The 23,621-nt window shown below is 39.9% G+C and overlaps 1 protein-coding gene across 11 annotated transcripts in view; it reads right to left on the minus strand.

Moving 5' to 3' along the window:
• NPAS3 (neuronal PAS domain protein 3) overlaps window positions 1-23,621 on the minus strand; it is a 617,308-nt gene that overhangs the window by 464,196 nt on the left and 129,491 nt on the right. For 3 of the 11 annotated variants that reach the window (XM_083740965.1, XM_083740964.1, XM_083740959.1), the window contains one exon: window positions 13,235-13,355. The exons of the other annotated variants lie outside the window; for them this stretch is intronic. In XM_083740965.1, coding sequence (XP_083597091.1) covers window positions 13,235-13,355 — 121 coding nt within the window. The remainder of the gene's footprint in view (window positions 1-13,234; window positions 13,356-23,621) is intronic. 11 annotated transcript variants of the gene reach the window in all.

A 23,621-nucleotide genomic window follows, 5' to 3' on the forward strand; every position in this document is an offset into this window, starting at 1 on the left:
AACTAATGTCAGACTTGTCTGGCTTATCAGTTAAAGTGCGGACAATGAGACATCTGGAAATTACTTGTTCTTGAATCAAATTGCATTTGATTTGATTTAGGTTAAATCAGCATCTGATTTTGAGATGCATGTTACATTTCTTTCCTCAAAGTTTCCAAATTATTCAACAGCTATATCAACTAAATATTAAGGGCTGGATAAAAGATTTGGGGTTTTGGATGTTTTTTGAAATCCCATGCTTCTATCATTTGTAGGCTGATTTGCTTTCTAAACAAACGATGGCAGAAAGCTGGAAATGTTGTGTAATCATTTTATTATGAAAACACATTGTTTTGACATTTATTTATTTAAAATATTTGTTACATGCTCTTCGTTGTCACAATGCATCCCACTTTGGGATGCAGTTTAGAAACACAATACCTAAAATAAAACACACAAAAACCCCATTGTTTGAAAATGTATGTTTCTTAAGGAACTTGTGTTCAATTTAGATAAGGGAAGCGCATATTCCAAGTAGTCAATGAAAACTGCTGCTGTGCTCTTGGAATGCAAGTACAGTAAGGGATTTCATTAAAAGTGTACAGTAATTGCCAAGGGAATTTCCTGGTGGACAACAAGAACAGGTGACTGTCGGGAACTGCTCACTGCTGCCCCATGTGGCAAGCAACATCACTGCAGCTCCTCAGGGACTTGACTACATAGAAGCCGACCACTGGCTCCTTCTGGGCAGAAAGGAGTATAAGAGGACCAATGGTAGCTGACTGTGATGTGTTTGCAAAGCATTTTGAAAATAAAATCCTTTGCATCTGCCGGGGCCTTGACTCCACTTTAACAGAAGATGAATCCCAAGAGGTGTCCAGAGCAAAGTCTAGTCCTGTTTTGTTGGAAGAGTTTCAGATATTAAGGCTTCAGAATGCTGACAAGGTGCTTGGATTGGCCGTGGTGAACACTTGCACTCTGGCCTCTTGCCCCCCTTGACTGATAAAAAAATAGCAGCAAGAGGACAGCTGGCTGGGCAAGGGAACTAATTAATGCTGCCAATCGGAAGGTCGGCGGTTCGAATCCCCACAATGGGGTGAGCTCCCGTTGCTCGGTCCCAGCTCCTGCCAACCTAGCAGTTCGAAAGCACGTCAAAGTGCAAGTAGATAAATAGGTACCACTCCAGCAGGAAGGTAAATGGAGTTTCCGTGCGCTGCTCTAGTTTCGCCAGAAACGGCTTAGTCACACTGGCCACATGACCCAGAAAAACTGTCTGTGGACAAACACCGTCTCCCTCAGGCAGTATAGCAAGATGAGCACCGCAACCCCAGAGTCGTTTGCGACTGTACTTAACTATCAGGCGTACCTTTACCTTTTATGAAAAGGGGTGGTCCCTGCCTGTTTGAAGAAGGCAATGATAAAACCACTCCTCAAGAGACCCTTCCTGGATTTGGAAAATCTAATTACCGGGCCAGTTCCCAATCTCTCCTTCTTGGGCATGGTTCCCGAGTGGGTAGTGGTGGACCAGATCCAGGAGAAAACTGATTGTCTAGATCCATTTCAACTGGGGTTTAGGCCCAGTGTTTGCACAGAAACTTCTTTGGTTGTCCTGTTCGATGACCTCTGTCAGGAGAGAGACAGGTGAAATGTCTCCTTGTTCATTCTCCTTGACCTCTCAATGGCTTTTGATACCGTCAACCATGGTATCCTTCCAGAGCGGCTGTCCGAGTTAAGAGTTGGGTGACACTAAGAATTGTAGAACGTTTAGTTTCAGAATGGATTTGGTTGTACTTTGGGTGTCTACTGTATGTGCCCTACTTTACTGAAGACATTCCTCTATTTGAAGGACTTTCTGATCCATGTCTGATTTAAAGACAAAAAAAGGAAGGTCAGGGCCCCTGAAGTTCACCATCAAGCTAGAAACAAATTCACCAAGTACCAGAAGATAGGGACTATCCATGGTAAATAAGGATAAGAGAGGCACAACTTTAAGCTGCAGAAAGAGATCTCTTAGAAAATATTTAACAGGAACCCGAGTAATATCAAATAACACATTTCAATCTCACAAAACACTCCATCTTAATAGAGTGATATGTATTTTAAGATTATGATTAGCCTCATTAAGTAATCAAGACATTTTAGCAATGCAAAATAGTGATAAATGTTTTTGCCAATTGATGAGATTTTTATATAAGTTTTGTTGTTTAAAATTGATTTCCAAGATGAAGAACCTCCTGACCCAACCATATCAGATGATACTGAAGGCTCACTGTTATGGAAGAAAGCACCCTGCTACCTTCTAAAGGAGAAAATGGAGGGAGGTGCATGTGAGGTTATTGTGGAAAATATGGGAGAAGAAAGGAAAAGAAATGTCTCGAATGTTTTTTCATACGGCAGCATGCTTCGATACTCAGTCATGATGTAAATTTTTGCTGTTAGCAGACACTACAATTATGGTGACCTATGGCGGCAGCAAGCTTTGCATTGAGAACATAGGCATGGAAGGGATCAAAGGGTTACTCTTGAGACTCAGAGACCTAAAGTGGTCTCATTCAGGCTACTGAAATGTTCTACTGTTACAGACAGATCATGTTAAAAACATAATGCTCTCCAAGACTCTGTACATTTACTTAAGTGTAAACAGGAGAGCCCAATGGAATATACTTCTGAATACGCATAATGAACGTGAGAGAAGTCCTGCCAGATTTGACCAAAGTCCCATGTAGTTCAGCATCCTATTTCCTGCAGTTGCCAACCAGATGCATACGGGAAACCCAGAAGGAAGACATGAGAGCAATATGTGTTCTTGAACACACAAACATATGGAACCAGACCACTTATCCAGCTAGCTTAGTATTCTCCCCTCTAATTGGCAGTGGCTATCAGGGGTTTCAAACGTTATTTATTATTTATTATTTATTGAATTTGTATACTGCCCTATATACCCAGAGATCTCACAGAATAACGAAGCTTCCTAGCCCTACCCCAAACCCCTGGGTACTGCTCTGCCATTAAGCTATTGCCCCTCCCCCAAGGGTTGTTCCCAGCAACTGGTATTCCGAGGAAGACCAGGCTGCAGATTGATGCATGGAGATTCAGTATAATATGAGTGAGATGCAGCATACTGAACGGTGAGATTCAGGAGGAAAAAACCCCTGCATCCATTGGGTTAAATTTCTCAGAAACATAAAACTGAAACGAAATACATATTTTCTGCTTATGCTATCATCTGTCAACTAAACTTAGAGATGCAACTTTTGTAGCACAGTTGTTTATAAAAACACAAAGCTGATTATCATCACTATCTGCATATTCTGCCAAGAAGGACAGTGTCTGGCTCTGAATAATAGCTCTAAAACATTCCTGACAAATATAAAATGTGATCTGAACGGAAGTGTCCAAGACATGAAGCAACTACAGAATTTGAGGGCAGAAGTGGGGATGGGATCTAATGTGCTAAACTATCACAGGTTATATGTGCTTAGATCTCAGAGCGCTCTAGAAAAATGCTAACTGGAGCCTGATTAGCAGACAGTAAAAAAGAACAAAAGAAATTCCTTCCAGTAGCACCTTAAAGACCAACTAAGTTAGTTCTTGGTATGAGCTTTCGTGTGCATGCACACTTCTTCAGATACACTGAAACAGAAGTTACCAGACCCTTCTATATAGTGAGAAGGTGGGGAGGGGTATTACTCAGAAGGGTGGTGGGAATGGGTGATTGGCAGATAGCTGTGATGAGCCTGTTGACGAAGAAGAAGAAGAAGAAGAAGAAGAAGAAGAAGAGGAGGAGGAGGAGGAGGAGGAGGAGGAGTAGTTTGGATTTGATATCCCACTTTATCACTACCCGAAGGAGTCTCAAAGCGGCTAACATTCTCCTTTCCCTTCCTCCAGCAAAACAAACACTCTGTGAGGTAAGTGGGGCTGAGAGACTTCAGAGACGTGTGACTAGCCCAAGGTCACTCAGCAGCTGCATGTGGAGGAGCAGAGATGCGAACCTGGTTCACCAGATTACGAGTCTGCCACTCTTAACCACTACACCATACTGTATTTTTTGTGATTGGTCCAGTCAGTCTCTGTTCTTTGTTTGATCTACAGAGCAGTGGTGGTAAAGGCAGCAGCAATGAATGATCTAGCCAGCAAAATAGAAGCTCCCCTTGCCAATAGTGGAGTGATACTGACCTACAGGGAATAGCAGCCTCTAAGTATCCAAAACCAAACTTGGAACAAGTCTAAGTTAGCATCATGATAAGGCTATATCATACAAAAAGTATCAAAGTAACATGCAGGCAACTACTTTTTTTTTCTCGCAGACTGATGATTGTTGCTTGGCTGTCGTCTAAATAACCACAAGCCGTAAGAGACAAGCAGTGCAGGTCTGTTTTAGAATGCCAGACTATATTTTGCCTTGGTCCTAAGTTAAAAAATTGACTTGGGAACTGTAGTTACTCCTAGTATATTTGAAGGTACACAACTACATCCTAGTGTCAAAAAATGAAAGATAAACTAAAGTGCATTATGAAGTTAAAGGAGCACAACTCGGGGAGGTAAGTTCATGGATTCTGAGGAATATATCTTGTAGAAACCATCTGCGTCTTTGTGGATTTCCTGAATATGTAGACGACTCAAAACTTGAGAGCCCATCTATTGCACATGAGACCCCAATTAAAGTGGTGTGCCAACATCAAAAATAGCCTCCAAGGAAGCCCAAGCACAAGCGTTCATTAAACCCATTTTACCAGGTGCCCGTAAGAATGTAAGGGCCACAACAGAAACTTAAGAGTGTCCCTGTATATAGTGTATGGTGAGTATCTTTATTTGGGTAATTTCCATTAGGTGCTTTATTTTTTTCTTTATGCCTACATAGATCTCTCTCCTTTTTTGTATTGATACCATTTTCCTGTTTCACATATTTTAAAATTTCAATACCTATAATCCATAAAAAGATAAATCACTTCAGTCCTATTGGAAGCTCCATGATTGGATGCTGTCTACTGTACCTCTGACGTACAAACAGTAAGGGACAGTCATCACCTTCATATGATGCTTGTGAACTCCTAGAAGCTTCTCACTGGCACTGTTGGAAACAGAACAATGAGCTGGGAGTACCTTTGTCTGATCAAACAAGGCAATTCTTCTGTTCTTGCGATGCATTATACCATCATCCTTCTTCTTGCCAGACAACTACTTGCAAACACTGGGAGATTTTTTTACTGCCACTTAAAGAGCCAGAGCCCTGCTGTTTGCCATTGCTGTTATTGTTAAACTTCTCAGTTAAGGCGGAATCAAAGCACTGTAAACGACAGAATGGCTGAGCTTGGCACTAACACAGTGATGGGCTTTATCTTAATTACTATCTACTTATAGGTAAGTAGACTAATAAGGTTAGAAAATACCTCCATCTTTCAATATCTTATTTAACTGCCTATTTTAGGAAATAGCATGTTTCACATTTAAAATAAGCTACTGATTAATCTTTAGCTGTGATTTGTAAAAATAGTAATAATATTAATACAAGTATACAATATATCCAGAATAAATTGCAATCCTTTACAAAACAAATGTGCATCCTCAGCATAATATTATTTCTAGGCAGGGGAGAACCAGGCATAGGGCCTTCTCGGTGGTGGCACCTGCCCCGTGGAACACCCTCCCATCAGATGTCAAGGAAATAAACAACTATCTGACTTTTAGAAGACATCTGAAGGCAGCCCTGTTTAGGGAAGTTTTTAATATTTGATGTTTTATTCTGTTTTTAATCTGTTGGGAGCCACTCAGAGGGGCTGGGGAAACCCAGCCAGATGAGCAAGGTATAAATAATAAATTGTTGTTGTTGTTGTTGTTGTTGTTGTTGTTGTTGTTGTTGTTGTTGTTACTATTATTATTATTCTACCACTTTACATTTTACAATTTGGCTCTCAGATGCTCAATAGGTTTATGCTGGGATAATGAACAAAAAGAGGATGGCAACTTCAGGAGACTACTACCACTTCTCAAAGACCAAAGGGTTGTCTGTGAGTGATGCAATAGACTCTGATCAATGTTCTATACACTATGCACAGACCAGGTTATCTCTATGCCCATGAGAAGCCCACTAGCAGGACCTGAGCAAAACAGCACTCTCCCCCCTCCTGCGTTTTCCAACAATTGGTATTCATACTGCCTCCAAGCAGGGAAGGCATGGCATAGCCATTTGTGTTAGTAACCATTGAAAGCCTTATTCTTTAATTTCTCTAACCTTCTTTTAAAGCTAATCAAGCTGGTGGAGGAGGTATGCATGTGGGGTCCCTTACATGCCACCATGTTCCTTACATACCACATGTCTTAGGGACCAGGACATGGACCAGCTTACTTCCAGTCACTAGCATGGCACCTCCCTTACCCCAATGGCTGGGTAATGTCATCTGCAGTCCTTAGCCATTCCATTTCACTTTAGTCCTGCAGGCTGAGCACTTAAGACAGCAAGTGTGTCCCCTTATTTCTTAGTCCTTGCTCTTACACTGCCACTTCATGGAAACTTTAGCTCAGAGATAGGGACCCTATGGTGCTCCATATTGGACTCCAACTTCCATCAACCTCAAAGCCAGCAAGGAAAACTATCATGAATCCTGGCAGTTGTAAGTCCAACAACATCTGTAGGGCATCAGGTTCCCCATCCCTGTTCTATCTTATGAAGTTGTGGCCTGCTTCAGCCTAGTTTTGTGTGGTTCTTGTCCTTACTTCATCCTTCCTTACATGCTTCTCACTGCAGAAGTCGGACGGAGAGAAAACTAACAAGCTGCTGAAAAAGGAAGTAGTTATACTGGCCAAATAGAAAGCAACAACAAGGAAGAAACAGACCAAGAGAGAACTAGGTGGCTGTCACATAACTGAGATTCCTTCATAAAGTCTCTACCCCTCTTTTCTCAACCAACCCCCTATGATTGGTAAAATAAAAAGAACACAAATTAGTTATTCCAGCTTTATTGCTATAACCAATCTCACAATAAAATGCACAATAAATTGGCAACTGCTGCCATCTGGCACATTGTTCATTTACCTGAAAGCAACAGGGCTCACATCACAAAATGGTAGTAATTACCACATATTAGAGAGCTGTGTGTTGATTACCGTGCTTTAACACTCTCAGCCCTTTAATCACTATCTACATGACTTCGAAACTATCACAGACAGTTTCAGAGCAGTGTACTGGAGCTCTATTGTGAAGTCAAAAACCTAACACTGCAAGCTGCCTTATACTGACTGAGCAGGACATCGGCTCATCTACCTCAATATTGTCCACAGAAGCAATGCTAACCTGACCTCCAAAGGATTTGGACTGTTGATGGGAGCTGTGGTCCAAAGCATCTGAAGGGCACCAGCTTGATAAAGGTTGGCCTCCAGGATTTCATACGGGATGTTTCATCCTTATTTTAGGATCCCAAGAATTGAACCTGGGACATTTTGAATGCAAAGCATGTGCATTGCTACTGAGCCTTAGCCATTTCTCCAATTCGAAATGCTATTTCTGCATTCACAGATTAAGGAATTGTTTCTAATTAGTGGCTTGCCTACAATAAAATTTTGGGTAGGCAACTGTACGTACAGTAGTTACACAACATGTATGTGCACAACAGCAGATTAGACTCAGGCTATTCCTGGAGCCAGAATTTGATCTGCTTCTCTTGACTCTTCAGGACAGATGCAGCTTGGACATTCATGGAACAGCAAAGATCAAGCGGCAAGTGGCCATGTACACTCAGCCAGGAAACATCCCAAACAAAAGACTTCTTGTAACAGCAGCCTCAGTTCTACTCTTATAGGCAAAGCTAATCTGCAATAAGCTATTTTGTTCAAGAGATGAAAACAGACAGAGGAAGAAACTAAAGAAACGTCTCTGTTGGAAGCTGCTTCTATCGTTTAATCTGTCAAAGATTGAAAAATAGTACACATCTGAAGTAACGACAGAAAAATCTACCTGGGTGCAGTACATAAGAGCATCCCTTCTGGATCAGATCAAAGTCCTACCTATCTAGTTCAGCATCCTGTTTTGACAATGACTAGAAAGATTCACAATAGCATTCTCTCCACATGTGCTGGATAGTGCCCTATCATAGATTATTTTTCAAAATTGTGTTTTTAACCACATAGTTGACTATATTAGATTTTTGCCAAACATACCACATTCAAGCCTTTCTGAGAAGATGCATTGATAAAAAAAAAGGCTGCAGTTCATTTCTCATGCTGAGCCAAGCGCTAGAGGAGGCTCTCGATTCTTGGCAAACTTAATCCCTAAGAGATAAAAATTTGATAATCTTCCTGCAAGCATCAATTAGAATTATCATGGGAAATGGGAACCCATTTTTGAACTGGGTTCTTAGGAGGGCTCATTCACATGGCTTTTTTTCATAGAGGTAACCATGTAGTGCTGTTGTTATTGTAATTATCTGTATATTTTAAAGGATTTCCTATATTTATATACAGTTTTAATTTTTAATTAATATTTAATTAAACAATTACTGATTTTTTAAAAAAACCTCCCCCTTTTTAGCTGTTCTGATTTTATCTGTAAGCTGCCTTGAGTCCCTGTCAGGAAAAAAGGAGTGGTATAAATATATTAATAATAACAACAACCATTTCTCTTGATGGTTTCAGGTTCTAAAAGAGGAAGAAGCAGGAACTTCTCTGTTTGAGCTGGATACCACCTAATGGTCTGCAAAGATATGGAGAGTCTACCAGCCAACACCATTTGCACACATTTACATGTTTCAAAAAAAGGACTTCAGAATGGTAAATCTAAACCTAAGCCAAACTGTGCAAGAGAGATTTTTGTGGCTATTTTTATACGATATTCTTCTCAACAACAATATATTGCATTTAATAAGAGTTTTGCCCAATGGGAATCAGGTATGCACTCATGTTTTATGCAAGAAACTGCCTAGATTGTTTGGTTACATGTTCTCTTAGAAAAGGGCTTTATGCCCAGAGGAAGCCAGAATTTACTCATTGCCCCTGTGGCACATAATTGTTTCAGACCCATCTGCTTTAAAACTCTGGAGTTCCCCATCTTCCTAACACGTTTAAGTATAGGTTTATGGCTATTATTAAGAAATAAACTTAGTAAATGACCAAACTGCTAAAGAAGCTTGAATGTTTTACTCCCATGCAAACACACCCCGGAGTTTTACAGCGGTAAAAAGTAGAGTAAAAATCCATATAATTTCCAACCTCCAAATGTACAGAGCTAGCTACCATCTGAAACCAGCACCTACTAGGACTGCTAAACATAAAATTTAAATTGCCTGAACCAATGCAACTTGAAATTATTTGCTACAGCAAACAATAAATTGAGTAGCAACGTAGACCTTTTTTATTATTTAGAGTGCCAGATAAGTGTCCTGACACGTTCCAGTTATTTCAAGGCCATTTGAACAAAGTAGCTACACATTGGAAGACAAGAGTGCCTGGCGTGCTTTGGTCCATGGGGTCACGATGAGTCGGACACGACTAAACAACAACAACAAGCTACACATTGTGCAATTAAGACTGCAATCCTATTCTCAGCTACCTGAGAACAGGCCCAAATGAATTCAGTGGGACTTTACCCCTTGGTAGACATGCATAAAATTGCACTATTAGAAGTCCAAAGCCTAAAGGCACGTGTACACACTTAAACACAGCATACTTTACAAGTGCCCCGGAAAAAGCAGGACATCTGGAGAGACTGGGGAATTATGTCCTTGAGTCTGCTAGATGACACTGCAAGGGATCATTGCCTTAGGAAAGCGAGAAAAATTCTCAGGGATGACCCACACCCCGGCCAGCACTCTTCTACCCTTGGGCAGGAGATATAGAAGTATAATCAGTCTTACCAACAGGCTAAAAAATAGCTTCTGTCCATGGGCTGTTAGGCTATTGACTGACTTGTGAGGTGGTGTGTTGTGCGATAAGCACACAGAGTGCAATGAGAGTGAGTGTTTGGGAGGGATTAGGCTCAGTTAATTTCATTGTATACAGGTTGTACATTGACAATAAAGGTATTATTATTATTATTACTTGTGCAAGATCTTGACAGCCACTTTGGGAAACGCGCTCTCACATCACGTTCTTCCCCCAAAAAAAGTGCTTTTATGGGGCAAAAGTGCTTTTATGACTCACCTGGGAGTGCATCCCGGAAGACACATGTTCTAGTTTTGGGTTGAAAAAATTTGGATGGTAGGACACAGCAGTATGGGAGCCACTTCTCCATGCTAGGATTCCAAACTGCTCTGGGAACATGCATATCACATGGGCAGGGCCATTTTGTTCCTTCCTATGTGGAACTGCCATCAGTAAGGGTTACTTTAACTATAAGGTGGAAAGCCTAAAAGACCAGGAGGGGCAAAACTAAGCACTGGAAGTATTGTATTTATAGCAGAGCTTTGCTGACAACAATCTTTGTCTTCCATTCAGCTTAAACTAGCTTCCATCAGTCCAGTTTCTAACTGCAGCCAATGGATATAAAAGCCATAGCATGCATTAGATAAGTCGAACAATCAAAGTTGGGCTTCACTGTCCAGCAGACATTCACTACAAATCCAGACCTGATAATACATCGTTGCCACTCCATTTTACTAATTATTCCATTAAACACAATGGAACGTACACAACCATACAGGGTTGTTTTTTGCTTTGCCAGTCAAATGAAAGTTCACTGCAAAAGCAGCAGTGATTATAAGCATCAGGTTTAAAAACGAAGCAACAATTTTTAAATTTTTCAAAATTGTGCAATAGCTACGCAAAAATTAAAATTCTTAATACTTTGAACTTGAGCTAATTATGTCAATGGGAGTGAATAAGTGACATTTGCCCTTGTAGCAGCATGTTTATATATTGAAAATTTTTAAAACAACACTTGAAGCTGTAGTTGATTTTATTCAAATTAGGGCAGGAAAAAAACACAATTCCCCCTTGCTTCCCTAGTCACCATAATGAATAATACCTCCTGATCATTATGATATAATACGTACATTAAACAAAGAATTAAAGAAAGAACTTTCACTACATTGTTGAACTGACATTTTATTTTGTTGGCAGCCCAAACAACTGACTTATTTAAGATCCAGTAGAACTTTGGTGCACGTTTTGAGGGTTTTATAAGGCTTTATATTTCTGAAATGCTTTTATACTTTTATAGCATCAGTACTGATGCAGAATAAACATGGTGGATGTGACTACTTCCTTCTGCAAGTTTTTTGGACTCTAGTAGAGCTGCACACCATCAACTCCTTGGAATCTCAACAGACTTCATGCAATGTTCTACAACCTACACATTCCTAGAGAAACATGACATCATTAATGTTTTTGAAGCAAATATATCTTTGTAGCCAAAGATTTGGAATCAGATGCCAAAAGGGACAGGGTCTTCATTTCAATAAGAAAGTACTATATCACTCAATCAACAGCTGAAAAATAAACAGATCTTCCAAAAAAGCTGCCTTGACTTTACTTAAGTTATTGCTGTGATTAGTTCTATTTTTAACAAGTCTTGTGAAAATATAAATAGGTAGCCACTAAAACATAAGCTCTTAATGAAACAGTTTTTGCAGCAGCAGCAGCAACCACAACAACAAATTCCAAAGGAGAGTTGTTGTTTTTAAGGAAAAGGGTAATTTTTCAACACACATAGGAAAAAAGCTTTCAGAATAATTTAAATAATGTCAGTACCTTTCCCCCAATAAACTGTGATTCAGCTAAATCTATATTTTATTCTCAACTGTTGGAATAATTTGCAACAAAAATGTGGCTAAAAATGGAGAAGGATAAATAAAATTTTAAAAAATACACCCCAGTACTTAGAATGTAAGGACAACGAAATATTTCTTTCAGCGTGGACCTATAGGACCAACATATTGTATAAAATGACTGAACACAGCTGGCACAGCAATCCAACTTCACAGCACAAATTCAAGCTCTAAATGGCCCAAATCAAAGGCTACTCCAAATCTTTTAAACTAAGGGATCTTTTCAACAGTCTCATCCAGAAAACAGATTTAGCAACAGTGCTCACTGTAAGCAAAAGCTCACTGCAAAGTAAGCTTCTCTATTTTTTTCTTCCTAGGCAAAATGTGAGCCTCAGTAACTCACCAAAACACAAACAAAAGAATCATATATTCACTTGGGAGGAAAAGAAAGGTGTGGGGATGAAATAAAGCCTGTAAAGAAAGAGACAACAGGATAATTTAAACACGTCTAAAGGTTTAGTTCTGCAATGTTTAACTATATTGCTCTCTACCTGGCTATTTAGTTCACCCCTGTTGCAATATTAAATTGACCTGTAATATTATTCCCAACATGAAATAACTTAAACTATTAAAAATGTTAAGCTTTCAACTACTGGAACACTGAAACAAAGTGGAAGAGCCCACAGCTCAATGGAGGAGCTCATGCTTTGAATATAGAATGACCCAGCATGAACCTCTATCATTTCCAGGAAGTTAGCCTTAAAAGCTTCTTCCTGAGACCTTGGGAGACCCACAGTTTGTCAGAAAACAATACTGGGCTGGCTGGACTAACAGTCAGACTTGGTATGGTGGAGCTTCATTTGTTGATAGAGAAAACAAGATAAATCAGTAAATAGGTTTCATTTCATAATGAGAACGAGCACATTGGTCCAACCTTAGCCTTCAAAGAACAGGAGTGGTCCTTCTATTCATGGAAAGTCTCAGAGAGTCCTGCTGGCAGAAGTGGAAGGGGAGGTGATTTTTGCCAATTTCTGCCTCACCCTGCACCTTCTCAGTGTTTCAAAGACTGCTGAGTTTCTGAGGATGCAAGGGAATGAAGTGGGAACTGGAGGAAGCAGCCCTCCTCACTTCTGCTGGCAGGAGTTTCCTCTGCTCAGAGGTCCATTCAGGAAATGCTCCATCGAACAGTGCCGAAGTCAGGATCCAAACAATATTAATGATCAAAACGTACAGCACCCATAGAATTCTAGTCTCAAACTGGTTAAGCCATTTCAAGAAACTCTTGAAGGTTGCCAGGTTCCACAGCCCATCGCATGCAGTCTGGCAGAGAAATTTATAGCCTCACTTCTGAAGATAATGCAACATCAATCCCCATTCACTCACATATGCAACCCAGTGTTCTCCTAAATTGTCCCATAAAGCACATAATAAGATGACCACACCTTCCCAGGTGTATCCCAGGCGTGCCTGCAAATCATCCATTCACTTTCTACCTGTTCTCATTGGTTGGCTTACTTCAGGAGACTGTCATAACATGGACAACATCAATTGCCTACCTATACTGGGAGACTGAGGCTGGCAGCTGGCCCATGTTGGAAGGGTCCATCAGGCATGGGTTTCTGGGTGAGGCAATTACCACTGTCAAGCAGGCATAGGCTGGTGGGTCAGTAGTAGTCCCTAGGAGAGGGCAAAAAGCAGACAAGGGAAGATGGGAGTCAAGGGCAAGGGAACAGGGTCAAGCAGGTTGAGGGTGAAGAAAACAGACCCCTATCAGAAGGTCCAGGACTGGAAATGATTTGACACAGAAAGGTTTATAGAGGATTCCTCTGCAATCAAAAAACAGATCAGGGGGCTAATCAGGAGCTGAAAGATTCTACCGCAACAAGTGTTATTTTTTAGGCCTTCTGAACTGTTGAAACATGCTGCTGCACACAAATTCTTATTCAGAAGTGGCACCTGTCAGGAACTTGCAAAACTGAGGAATAATCAGTAAGAAGAAGGTGGGAGCAGAGGGCTTTTACTTTCTTGACAACCATCATGCTCAACTCTCTGACCAGGCATTTCTTTTCTGATGGGGCTATTTCAAAGATTCAATCCCTTCCCAGTAGCTCCACTGCAAGTGAAGAAAGGTCACATTTAAAATCAACAGGGCAAAAGTTAGCTGAGAATCACTGAGGCCCATTGATTTCAAGGTGACGTAAATGGAACAAACTTCTTTCGACCAGAGTTTATACAGCTGACAACATCCTATTGAACATAAGGCATTCCTTTGAATTCAGAATTACCAACTAGTTTATTTTCAAATTTCAATAATCTTTGCAGGTCCATTGTTTTGGGGTTGATTGGTTTAGAAAATAATAACAGGACTATAAAATTAAGTTAACAGACTGATTCTATGCATGTCCACCTAGACATAAATCCCACAGAGTTCAATGGGATTTTCTCCAAGGCAAGTGTGTGCAGCCTACAAGTATTATCCCAGTTTGCTAGCATCTACAATAAGGTGATTATACGATCTTACATGCCCGTGTTGATTAATGCTGTTATATCTTTTGTAATTTGCTCTGTAAACTTATTTTACAGTCATATAATTCTTCCAGATACACACACTTCTTTCCAAGTGCTGATTTTTATATGATTAACTTCATTTACTGGCAGCAAACAAAGGCAGAAATACTTTGGTAAACATAGTGGTAGGTGCCTGGCATGTCTGAAAGTGACATGAGAATTCCTTTTCCTTCTTCTGTACCTGCATTCAGAAATCCCGTGACATCAGTACAAGTTTTTCCTACTATGTTTGATGTAATCTGATTTAATTTGAATAAACTGCAACCTAATTTATTATGTCGGAAGAATAATGCATGACATATAACTTAAGCAATGTTTTCAAAATGTAATAAAGTCAATGTAGCACAACCATCACAATTTTTTTTAATATATATATATCCCCATTCATATACTTAAATGCTACATTATTTATTTTTCATGCTTTACTCTGTTTCCCCGTTGTCATCCTACATTTGTAAAAAGAAAAATGACTTAAAGAAATTAAAGAAATCAGAATGTCAAATGGTTTACCGAAGGCAAATCATTGCTTTCTGAACTGCTAACCTTTCAAAAAGAGTTTTTCTTGTGGGCAATTTGGACAATTTGGACTTCAGCAAAGTATTTGACACAGTATGTGAATTATAACATATGGTATGACATTTTATATTGTCAGATGTAAGGTCTGAACTTGGGGCAATAATAATATGCCTGTCTACAAGAAACTCATAATCTACAAATGACAGAGAAATACAGAGATCTGAAGATCTGAGGTCGATCAAGAAACAAATAAAGGCAAAGGCATTTCCAAGATGATGAGTGAAGTATTATATTTTTATACAAGAACCCTCTTAAAACAATACGTCTAATTTGGTTACTACTGTGATATTGTTGATAGAGGATGGTGAGAATGAAGCTCAGGACCCTCTTTGCAAGTTTCCACTGATGGAAAAGAGTGCTGCTAATTTGGCGGCAGCAGGGGAGCGGGTCATGCTATGACAGACAGCTAGCCTCCTTTCAAGCAGGTAGGAGGATAGAATCTGTGGTTCTTCCACAGGCAGTAGCCAACATAGGGCCCCAAAGCAGGGTGCTCAAGGGATGTGATGGAGTCAGGCAGGTCATGAATCCAACAGAATCCAGCAGATCCTGCAGATTCAGTCTTGACTACTGGCTTTTCCCAAGACTCCTGGTTCACCTCAAACTGCTACCCATGACCCAACCCAGATACCAAGTTAAGCATGCAGTAAACTTTCAGGTTAATGGGAATTCATGAACACCCTCACTATTTTGCCATAAACTTGGGGGGGGGGTAAGGGCAGGGGATATTTCAATAGTTGTTTCAATAGTCTATTGTGGGGGGACGACGACTAATATTTTCTTTTCTTATGATAGTCCCTTTCTCTTTTCCCCTGATTTTTCTTCTATCTGTTGTGCTTCGTTTGTTTGGTTTTCAGTTTAATAACTATTTAATAGTTATGTACTGTTCTACTACCAGTTAGTACCCAGAGGTGCTGAGGGAAGGTCAGGCAGTAATCAAGTCTTAAAGAATAAACGTACAATAGATTTTAACAACACATAATACGGGAATGATATCACAGTCCAAAAATAATCTTCCCTAAAATCATTATCACTGCCCTTTCCTAAGTAAGATTTATACTACAATAGTATGTGTCATAGGTCACCAGCTTCATCCAAGTTTATTTTCCCCCAGGTTCATCCTATAAGCCACCACAACCACCGTGGTCCTGATCTCTTCTCTGGCAAACTAATCCTGATGATCAACAAACATGGGCTGAAGAAATCTGTATAGCTCTGACCACATCACGGAGGATGGAATATAGCTTTTAATGATAAATACAGCAGCTTCTACAGACTCCTGAAGATCTTAGATTTCAATTAAAAGTTTCTGGTTGTCATGGTTGTGGCGGGGTGAGGGGAGGGATCCCAAAAAAATGTTCACAGCTTTTGTCAAAAAAGTAAGAAACAGAGAAAGGGTGTCAAACAGGCAAGCTGGCCTAAGGCTAGAGACCCATAAAGCAATCACATCATTAGCAGGCACAGCAGCACAATTGCCTTTGAAAGCTTTATTTTGCACTTTAAACCAATAAAACCATTAATGAAAGCCACAAACATCTCTTTTCCCCTCCTAGGCCTGTGTAGCTAAAGAGCACTCCGCCTCTATAAGGCTCAAGCCCCAGCAAGGTTTAACTCATTTCTGTGAACAGTAACTTGCCCTGTCCACACAAATGTATAAAAGTTTGCTTGAGCCACTGTCTTTCTCAGCAGGTAGAAAAAAAATGCCCCAAGGAGAATTTAATGGCCACTGGTTGGATAGCTTTATTTAGCACAACTGGCGCTGTGGGTTAAACCACAGAGCCTAGGACTTGTCAATCAGAAGGTCGGCGGTTCAAATCCCCGCGACAGGGTGAGCTCCTGTTGCTCGGTCCCTACTCCTGCCAACCTAGCAGTTCGAAAGCACGTCAAAGTGCAAGTAGATAAATAGGTACCCCTCCGGCGGGAAGATAAAAGGTGTTTCTGTGTGCTGCTCTGGTTCGCCAGAAGCAGCTTAGTCATGCTGTCCACATGACCCGGAAGCTGTACGCCAGCTCCCTCGGCCAATAAGGCGAGATGAGCACCACAACCCCAGAGTCGGCCATGACTGGACCTAATGGTCAGGGGTCCCTTTACCTTTACCTTTTATTGCCCTTCCAGCAGTGCCCCCACCCTTAACCTGTGTCCTCTGGATGTTTGTGATTATCTTTTTTGTGAAAGATCAGGAAATAAGATAAATGTTTGCAAAATAATACTATGAACAGATTGCTAATGAAGGTGAATAACGAGTGTGCAAAACTTTACAATTATAATTTTATTCTAAATCAAATTTAGATTAACTAAAGAAAAAAGGCTAAATTAGAAATCTAGAAGGCTAAAAAGCCTGCTGCCTATATCACTACTTACTTTAAACAGTAGTTGAGAAGGAAATTACTTTTATGAAGAAATGAAGTAAAGATACCTCACAGAAACTTAGGTAACACAATACCACCATGGAAACTGAAAACTTAAGCAGAACTTGATGGGATCAGTTGCATTTTATAAAGGAGATGTTCTCCATCTATGGAGATAGCGGATGATGTCCATCTAACTTCTACTCAAAGTATACCCATTGAAATGAATGGACTTCATGGGTCTATTTGAGTATGACTTAATTCACTATCACCCAGTGGGATTTTGGGAAAAGATTATAGAGAACCAGTGTGGTACAGTAGTCAAAGGGTTGGGTTAACCCAAGAAAGACCCATGAAGACCATGAAGTTCACCAGGTAACCTTGCCAGTCGTCACTTCTTACCCTAATATCCGAATAGCCTTTTTTTTTTTAAGATAAGCATGTATATTGCCTTGAGTTAATTGGAAGGAGGTCTGCAGTCAGAAAGCATGGATTACATTGTGAATTTATAAAAATCATTAATGGGGAACTGTTGTTCCACCTAATTTAGGTGTTGATTCATTAAATGTTTGTTTATATTCTTTGTTTAGGGTCATATCATACTTACTGGTTTGTATCTAGAAATAAAAGGAGTCCTTCTGCTAATGGAAGAATCTTTGATCTAGCAGAGACCTCTTCCAATAGGAGAAGACATGAGGCCATTTTCCCTGATGTACCCTTCCGCCTCCTGTGTCATTTTCCATGCTGTTCTGAGTGAGTGCGGAAATCACATCCCCTTCTTTCCATTAGTAAAACCATTCGCAAACAGAAAGGCACAATTGGGTTCTACCCACTATTTTTGGCTGTGCAGTGGTACCTCGGGTTACATACGCTTCAGGTTACAGACTCCACTAACCCAGAAATATTACCTTCAGGTTAAGAACTTTGGTTCAGGATGAGAACAGAAATTGTGCTCCAGCGGCACAGTGGCAGCAGGAGGTAGCTAAAGTGGTGCTTCAGGTTTAGAACAGTTTCAGGCTAAGAACAGACCTCCAGAACGAATTAAGTACTTAACCCGAGGTACCAGTGTAATCCTATTACTTACGAGAGAGTAAGCCCCATTGTACTCAGCTGGGCTTCAAAATAAACATTCATAGGGTTGTGCTGTTCATCTCATAAACTAGTGATAAGTTTCTGAGATATATTTTTTAGGTTGAACAATAAGAAAATAAAAATAATAGAATGTAATAGCATACCTCAATTTGAGCATTCTGGCAAATTATTTTGCCTATTTCTGTAAAGTCTAGATACCTGCTTTATTTTAGAAAGAAATGAAATGAAAACTGAGAATCCAGACCCACTAATGATCAAAAACAGGCACTGGATGGCATGTCCAGAACTTAGGCAAAACCTAGAAAATCAGGCCATATGGCAACTCTACACTCTAGTAAAAACCTTGGTCACCATGGGTAACAAGCCAATTTGAATATTTACAGCGTGAAATGAGCCTTCCTGAAAGCAGAACCAGTGTGTGTAAAGCAGGCAGGGCAATGCATATCCATTTTGAAAAAGCTGGAATCCCATTGATCAGCAGGTTGGCAGGGAAAAGGGAGCATGGGGAACTGAACTGGATCCCTTACCCCCTCATCAACAACTGATCAGTGGGTTATTGTTGTTTTTAAAAGGACTTTGCAAATACTGTGCTGGCTGCGGATCAGAGAAGGGAGCTGTATGTGCAACTCCCCATTCAAGAATCACTGCTTTCAAGAAACTGCTTGTGTGTTTTTATGGTCTCTAGCTAGATTAGGGTGACTATATAGGCTTACATTATTACTGAAACAGTTAATCCCATGAGCAACAAATGAAACCCTATTTTGAAATATATTGTGACCCAACACATTTTCCTTTTCCTAAGCAAACCAAATTTCTTTTTTAAAAAATGAATGGGAAAAGCTGCATGAGCTTGATTACACAATTATTGATTACACAATTATTACCCTTGATATTTAATTTCTGTTTTAGCATATGTGGATCGAGACACTGAAAAACATGTACACAAAGCTTCTAAGGAATGCTCTAAATTTTATTTTGCAGGTATTCCACTATATTGCTGCCTAAATTCAAAATTATCTTATGGGCCTTTTTGATATTTGAGGAATGGGGTGAGGGCGGAGAAAAAGAGAACTTTGAAAAGAACAGTTGCAATTTTTTTACATCAGTTTTGCATCATAAAATAGTTATGTAACCATTGATTGCAAATAAGCTCCATCTTTCAATGACTTTATTGAGTGTATGACTTGCGCAAGCTTAGTCAAAACCTTCTCATATCATTGTATTTTAACTAGAGATTTAGAAGATCCAGTTAAGAACAAAAAGCTATTTTTAGCCATCTCACCCCTTGCTTTTTCCTGTAAGACTAATTGCTGTCGTTAACAGTCCTCGACAGGTTTACCACACCTATCAGCCAATCACCCATTTCCATCACCCTTCTGAGTAATACCCCTCCTCACCCTCTCACTATACTGTATATAAGGGTCTGGTGACTTCTGTTTCAGTATATCTGAAGAAGTGTGCATGCACACAAAAGCTCATGCCAATAACAAACTTAGTTGGTCTCTAAGGTGCTACTGGAAGGAATTTTTTTTATTTTGTTTAATCTAATGGCTTACAGCAAGGAAGTTGCAATTTTCCAGTGTTACTCACTAATAATTCCTTTCAAATAATCAAGAGCCCTTTTTGGAGACAAGAGTATTCAATAACTCATTATGTGAAGCATATCTTGCCAAAAAGTTTGGACTTGAGGACAATGCTAACATACATGCATAGTAAGTATCAGCACCTCCAGAATCCATATTCTTAGAGATCTTAGAGATCTTAGGTGGGTAGGAATTAGATCCTATCTGAACTAAGTTTTCTGATTTTTTCTGTGATTACTGCTTTTGCAATATTATCTTAATTATTTACTTTACAGAAGCAGGTAAGAAAAGAGCATACATTCATCAATCACAACTCTGACTTCACTCATTGGCTAAGAACACTAAAAGGTGTAAGCAGCCAGGCTGGCGCATCTCACAAAAATCACTGAGAAGGGTACCTGCCCATTTTGTTTCATAACTTTATTTCTAGGAGAACTAGAGACTTGCTTTTTAAAAAGAACCCAAAGTTCATAGCCTGGGACTCCTAGTGGCTGTGGTACATCAGTACTCCCCAAACCTGTCTCTCCAACTATGATCAGCTTGTATGGCCAATGGTCAGGAGTAGTGGGAATGTATTCCATCAACATATGGAGGGCTACAGGTTAGCCATGTTAACCTGACTTCCATGTGCACAGAAGACTGGATTTTGCCTCATTTTAGGATATTTATTGATGCTGAATTGCTTACCTGCCCTTCGCTATAAGGCTGCAGGGCAAGTTTTAACAATGTAAAAATACAATCTTAAAACAAGTTAAAACAATTGACTGGTCTTGTCCATCTTCAAAAACCTAGGGCCATATCCAAGCAGAATACTTCTACATGTGCAAAAGGAGCTTCCCCTCTTTCTCTTCTCTCCTGCATCCTCTGCTAATCTTCTCTGCTGGGTTGGAGGAAAACCTAGAAAATATTGAGGGAAGGGCATGTAGGAAGAGGAGAAGTTCTAGCGTACAGTAAAAAGTCATTGAGCTAAAGGATGCAGTTCATTGGCTACATTCCCTAATCATTATAGGTTGCATCCAATGTTGCATAAGCAAATTCACACTTGCCCGTTTCAACAGTGCTTCCTGTTTCCCCCCTCCGCTCCGCAAACTGCTCTGGGGGTGCACAGGAGTAGAGAGGAACGAGCAATTTCATTACACAGGTGGAAGTGCATTCTGCTCATGCAAAGACAACCCTATGTACTTTCTGACTACCTCCATGTTTAAATTAAAAAGTTTTTTCTTCTTCCCCCAAATAATCATGAAACAATGTAAACAGCAGTCGCTGCTTAGCTTAATCTTTGAAGTTCTGTAGCAAATGATATCTTATTTTGATCACATAGATGTTTTGATATGTGAAAAAACAAAACAAAAATCAATCAAAAAAAGTGTTCAAAGGTGCAATGTTTTGAAAATATTGCCATGTAGCATTTACCGTAACAGCTGTACGTTTAAACTTTAGGCACAAACTGAACTGCAGAGGATCTGCTGCATAAATAAGATCCCCATGGCAACTAAATGTGCTACTAGATAACAGAGAAAAAAGGATTTATGTGTTTGCTGAGCTGTCTTGCCCTAGAGGAATTCTCCAGGCAAATGCAGGCCACCTGCCACATGTTACATTAAGCTCAGCCTTCTGGACTTATTTTCAACAAAAAGGTCCAGCAACTTTTGTTTGAAAGTTTTATTGAGCCTTATTTCCCAGTAACTCCAAATGAAAGCAGAAGCTTCTTATTTTCCTATGCTTTTGCATAACTGATTGCACATAAATTATGCATATAATTATGAATAAAAAAACAAGCGAGTTTCTGCAACCCCTACAAAAACAGGTAGCAAGTGAGCAAAATTACTGAGCTGTTATGCAGATTCCCCAATTTTATCTCTCTCCACGAAGATTCTCTCTTTAAAAGTAACCAAGGAACACCAAAGCCAACAGCAGAACTTCTGCGCCAAAGGATAGTTGTTTGCTTTCATAACAATGGAATGCATTTTTCATCTGAAAAGTGGGTTTCAGAGCTAAATCCAAAGTATTTGGAAGTAATGCGGAAGACCTGAAGGGCCACTGGAACATCTATGGGCACCGCAATAAAGCAGAGGGCAACAGGAAAAGCTGACAATTTAACAGCCTGATAAACAACACAGTTAAGTAAGTGACTGCTTGTACGACAGCTTTGTTTTACAAAGAGCTTGCATTGTTTCCTAACTCCTATGTCGCTTTTTCAAAAGAAACCATACGCATGGCATTCTTCTGCAGAAGTGTTGAGTTATTTGTGCCTAGGAAAGACCTGTAAAAAGTTAATGGTTAAAACCAGAACTTCACTTCTTAAAATTCTCAGGAGATGCTTTTGCTGCACTCTTTCCTATGGAGAGGAAATTGTGCTGTAAACTTGGAAGAGGAAATAATATGCATCACTCACCTAATCGGTATTGATTTCCTTATGCTCCTTTCACTATTTTTTTCTTTAAAACCACATAGTAAGAACCAAATTAGAGAGTTCATCTTTAGTAATAACTTTCAAGCATTCCTTATTTGGGAGGGAGGGAGGGGAAGCTTGAAAATTATGATTGGAATTTTTTTTATGAGGTTTGTAATGTTTTATCAATTGTTGCGTGGTATGCTGTATTTTGTTTGATTAGCTACTCTGGGAGCCTATGGGATGTGGCACAATGAGTCAGTATGCCTGGCTGTTAACCAGAAGGTTGGTGGTTTGTGCCCACCCAGGGATGGCTATGGGCAGGATTCCTGCATTACAAAGGGTTGGACTAGATGACACTTAGGGTCCCTTCCAATTCTACAATTATATGATTCTATGATTCCATAATGAAGGGCTGTTTATTATTGACTACTACAACAATAATAGGCAGAAAATAGAAAAAGCAAGTAGAAAGAAATCCTGAAAGTTCATTTTCTACTTTATCAGATTGCTAAACCCCATACAGATCCAGAAATGTATAAATTATAGCACTGAACTGCATGGGCAAATCATGCATCTTAATTTCCATAACACCATGAGTTTTCTGGGAAGCAGCAGAGCCGATGTGTAGACTGGCCAGTAGTTGGCAGATACTGTGTTTGTGTGTGAGTATGCGCACATAAAAGCCATAAATGTTGCAAGCACTTTTTCACATGCTGCTTCAGGTAAGAATGAAGAATGCACATGTGTAGTTTCTTCAAAGCCTTCCCTCCCCAAGTGGGAGGTGGCAAACCAATTTATTAAAGTTACGCACAGGCATCTGCAGGAACTGTACTCAAACCCGCATCATGCTCTAGTTTCTCCTGTAATCTACTCTTGGCCCCATCTGGACATCAGAATTTTTGAAACCAAACATTGATATCCGAACTTCTCAAGTGAGCCACATGCTACTTAGGATGCTATTATTCAATCACCATTAGACAGATGGGACATCTAGCCACAGAAAGCAGCAACATTGCCCCTTTGATAACATACAGTAGGAATTGGCCTTAGGTTTTACAGTACAGGCAACAACCATTTTACATGCGTTCAATATGTGTGTGACTGTGCATGCGTGCAGCACCGCAAACCCAGAAATGACTAGAAAAAAGGGAGAAAACAGCCATTAAAGAGTGCAGAAAGGGCAAAAATGATGTGTAAATAATGTCTAGCAATCCCACAAGCCTTTGCAAGTGTAATCCCAAGAGCCCTTGTGTCGATGTTTGAGGCCTTTGAGTTGGAGTTTGAGCAAGGAGGCAGTAACTGTGGGGTTTGCAGGCTGCTTCAATGATGTTCCCAATATACATTTTCACTTAAATGTGTGTTGCTCAGAATGTAACCCCGGGGT

This window comes from Podarcis gaigeae (genome assembly GCF_964106915.1).
Source record: "Podarcis gaigeae genome assembly, chromosome: 1".
NCBI classification, from domain to species: domain Eukaryota; kingdom Metazoa; phylum Chordata; class Lepidosauria; order Squamata; family Lacertidae; genus Podarcis; species Podarcis gaigeae.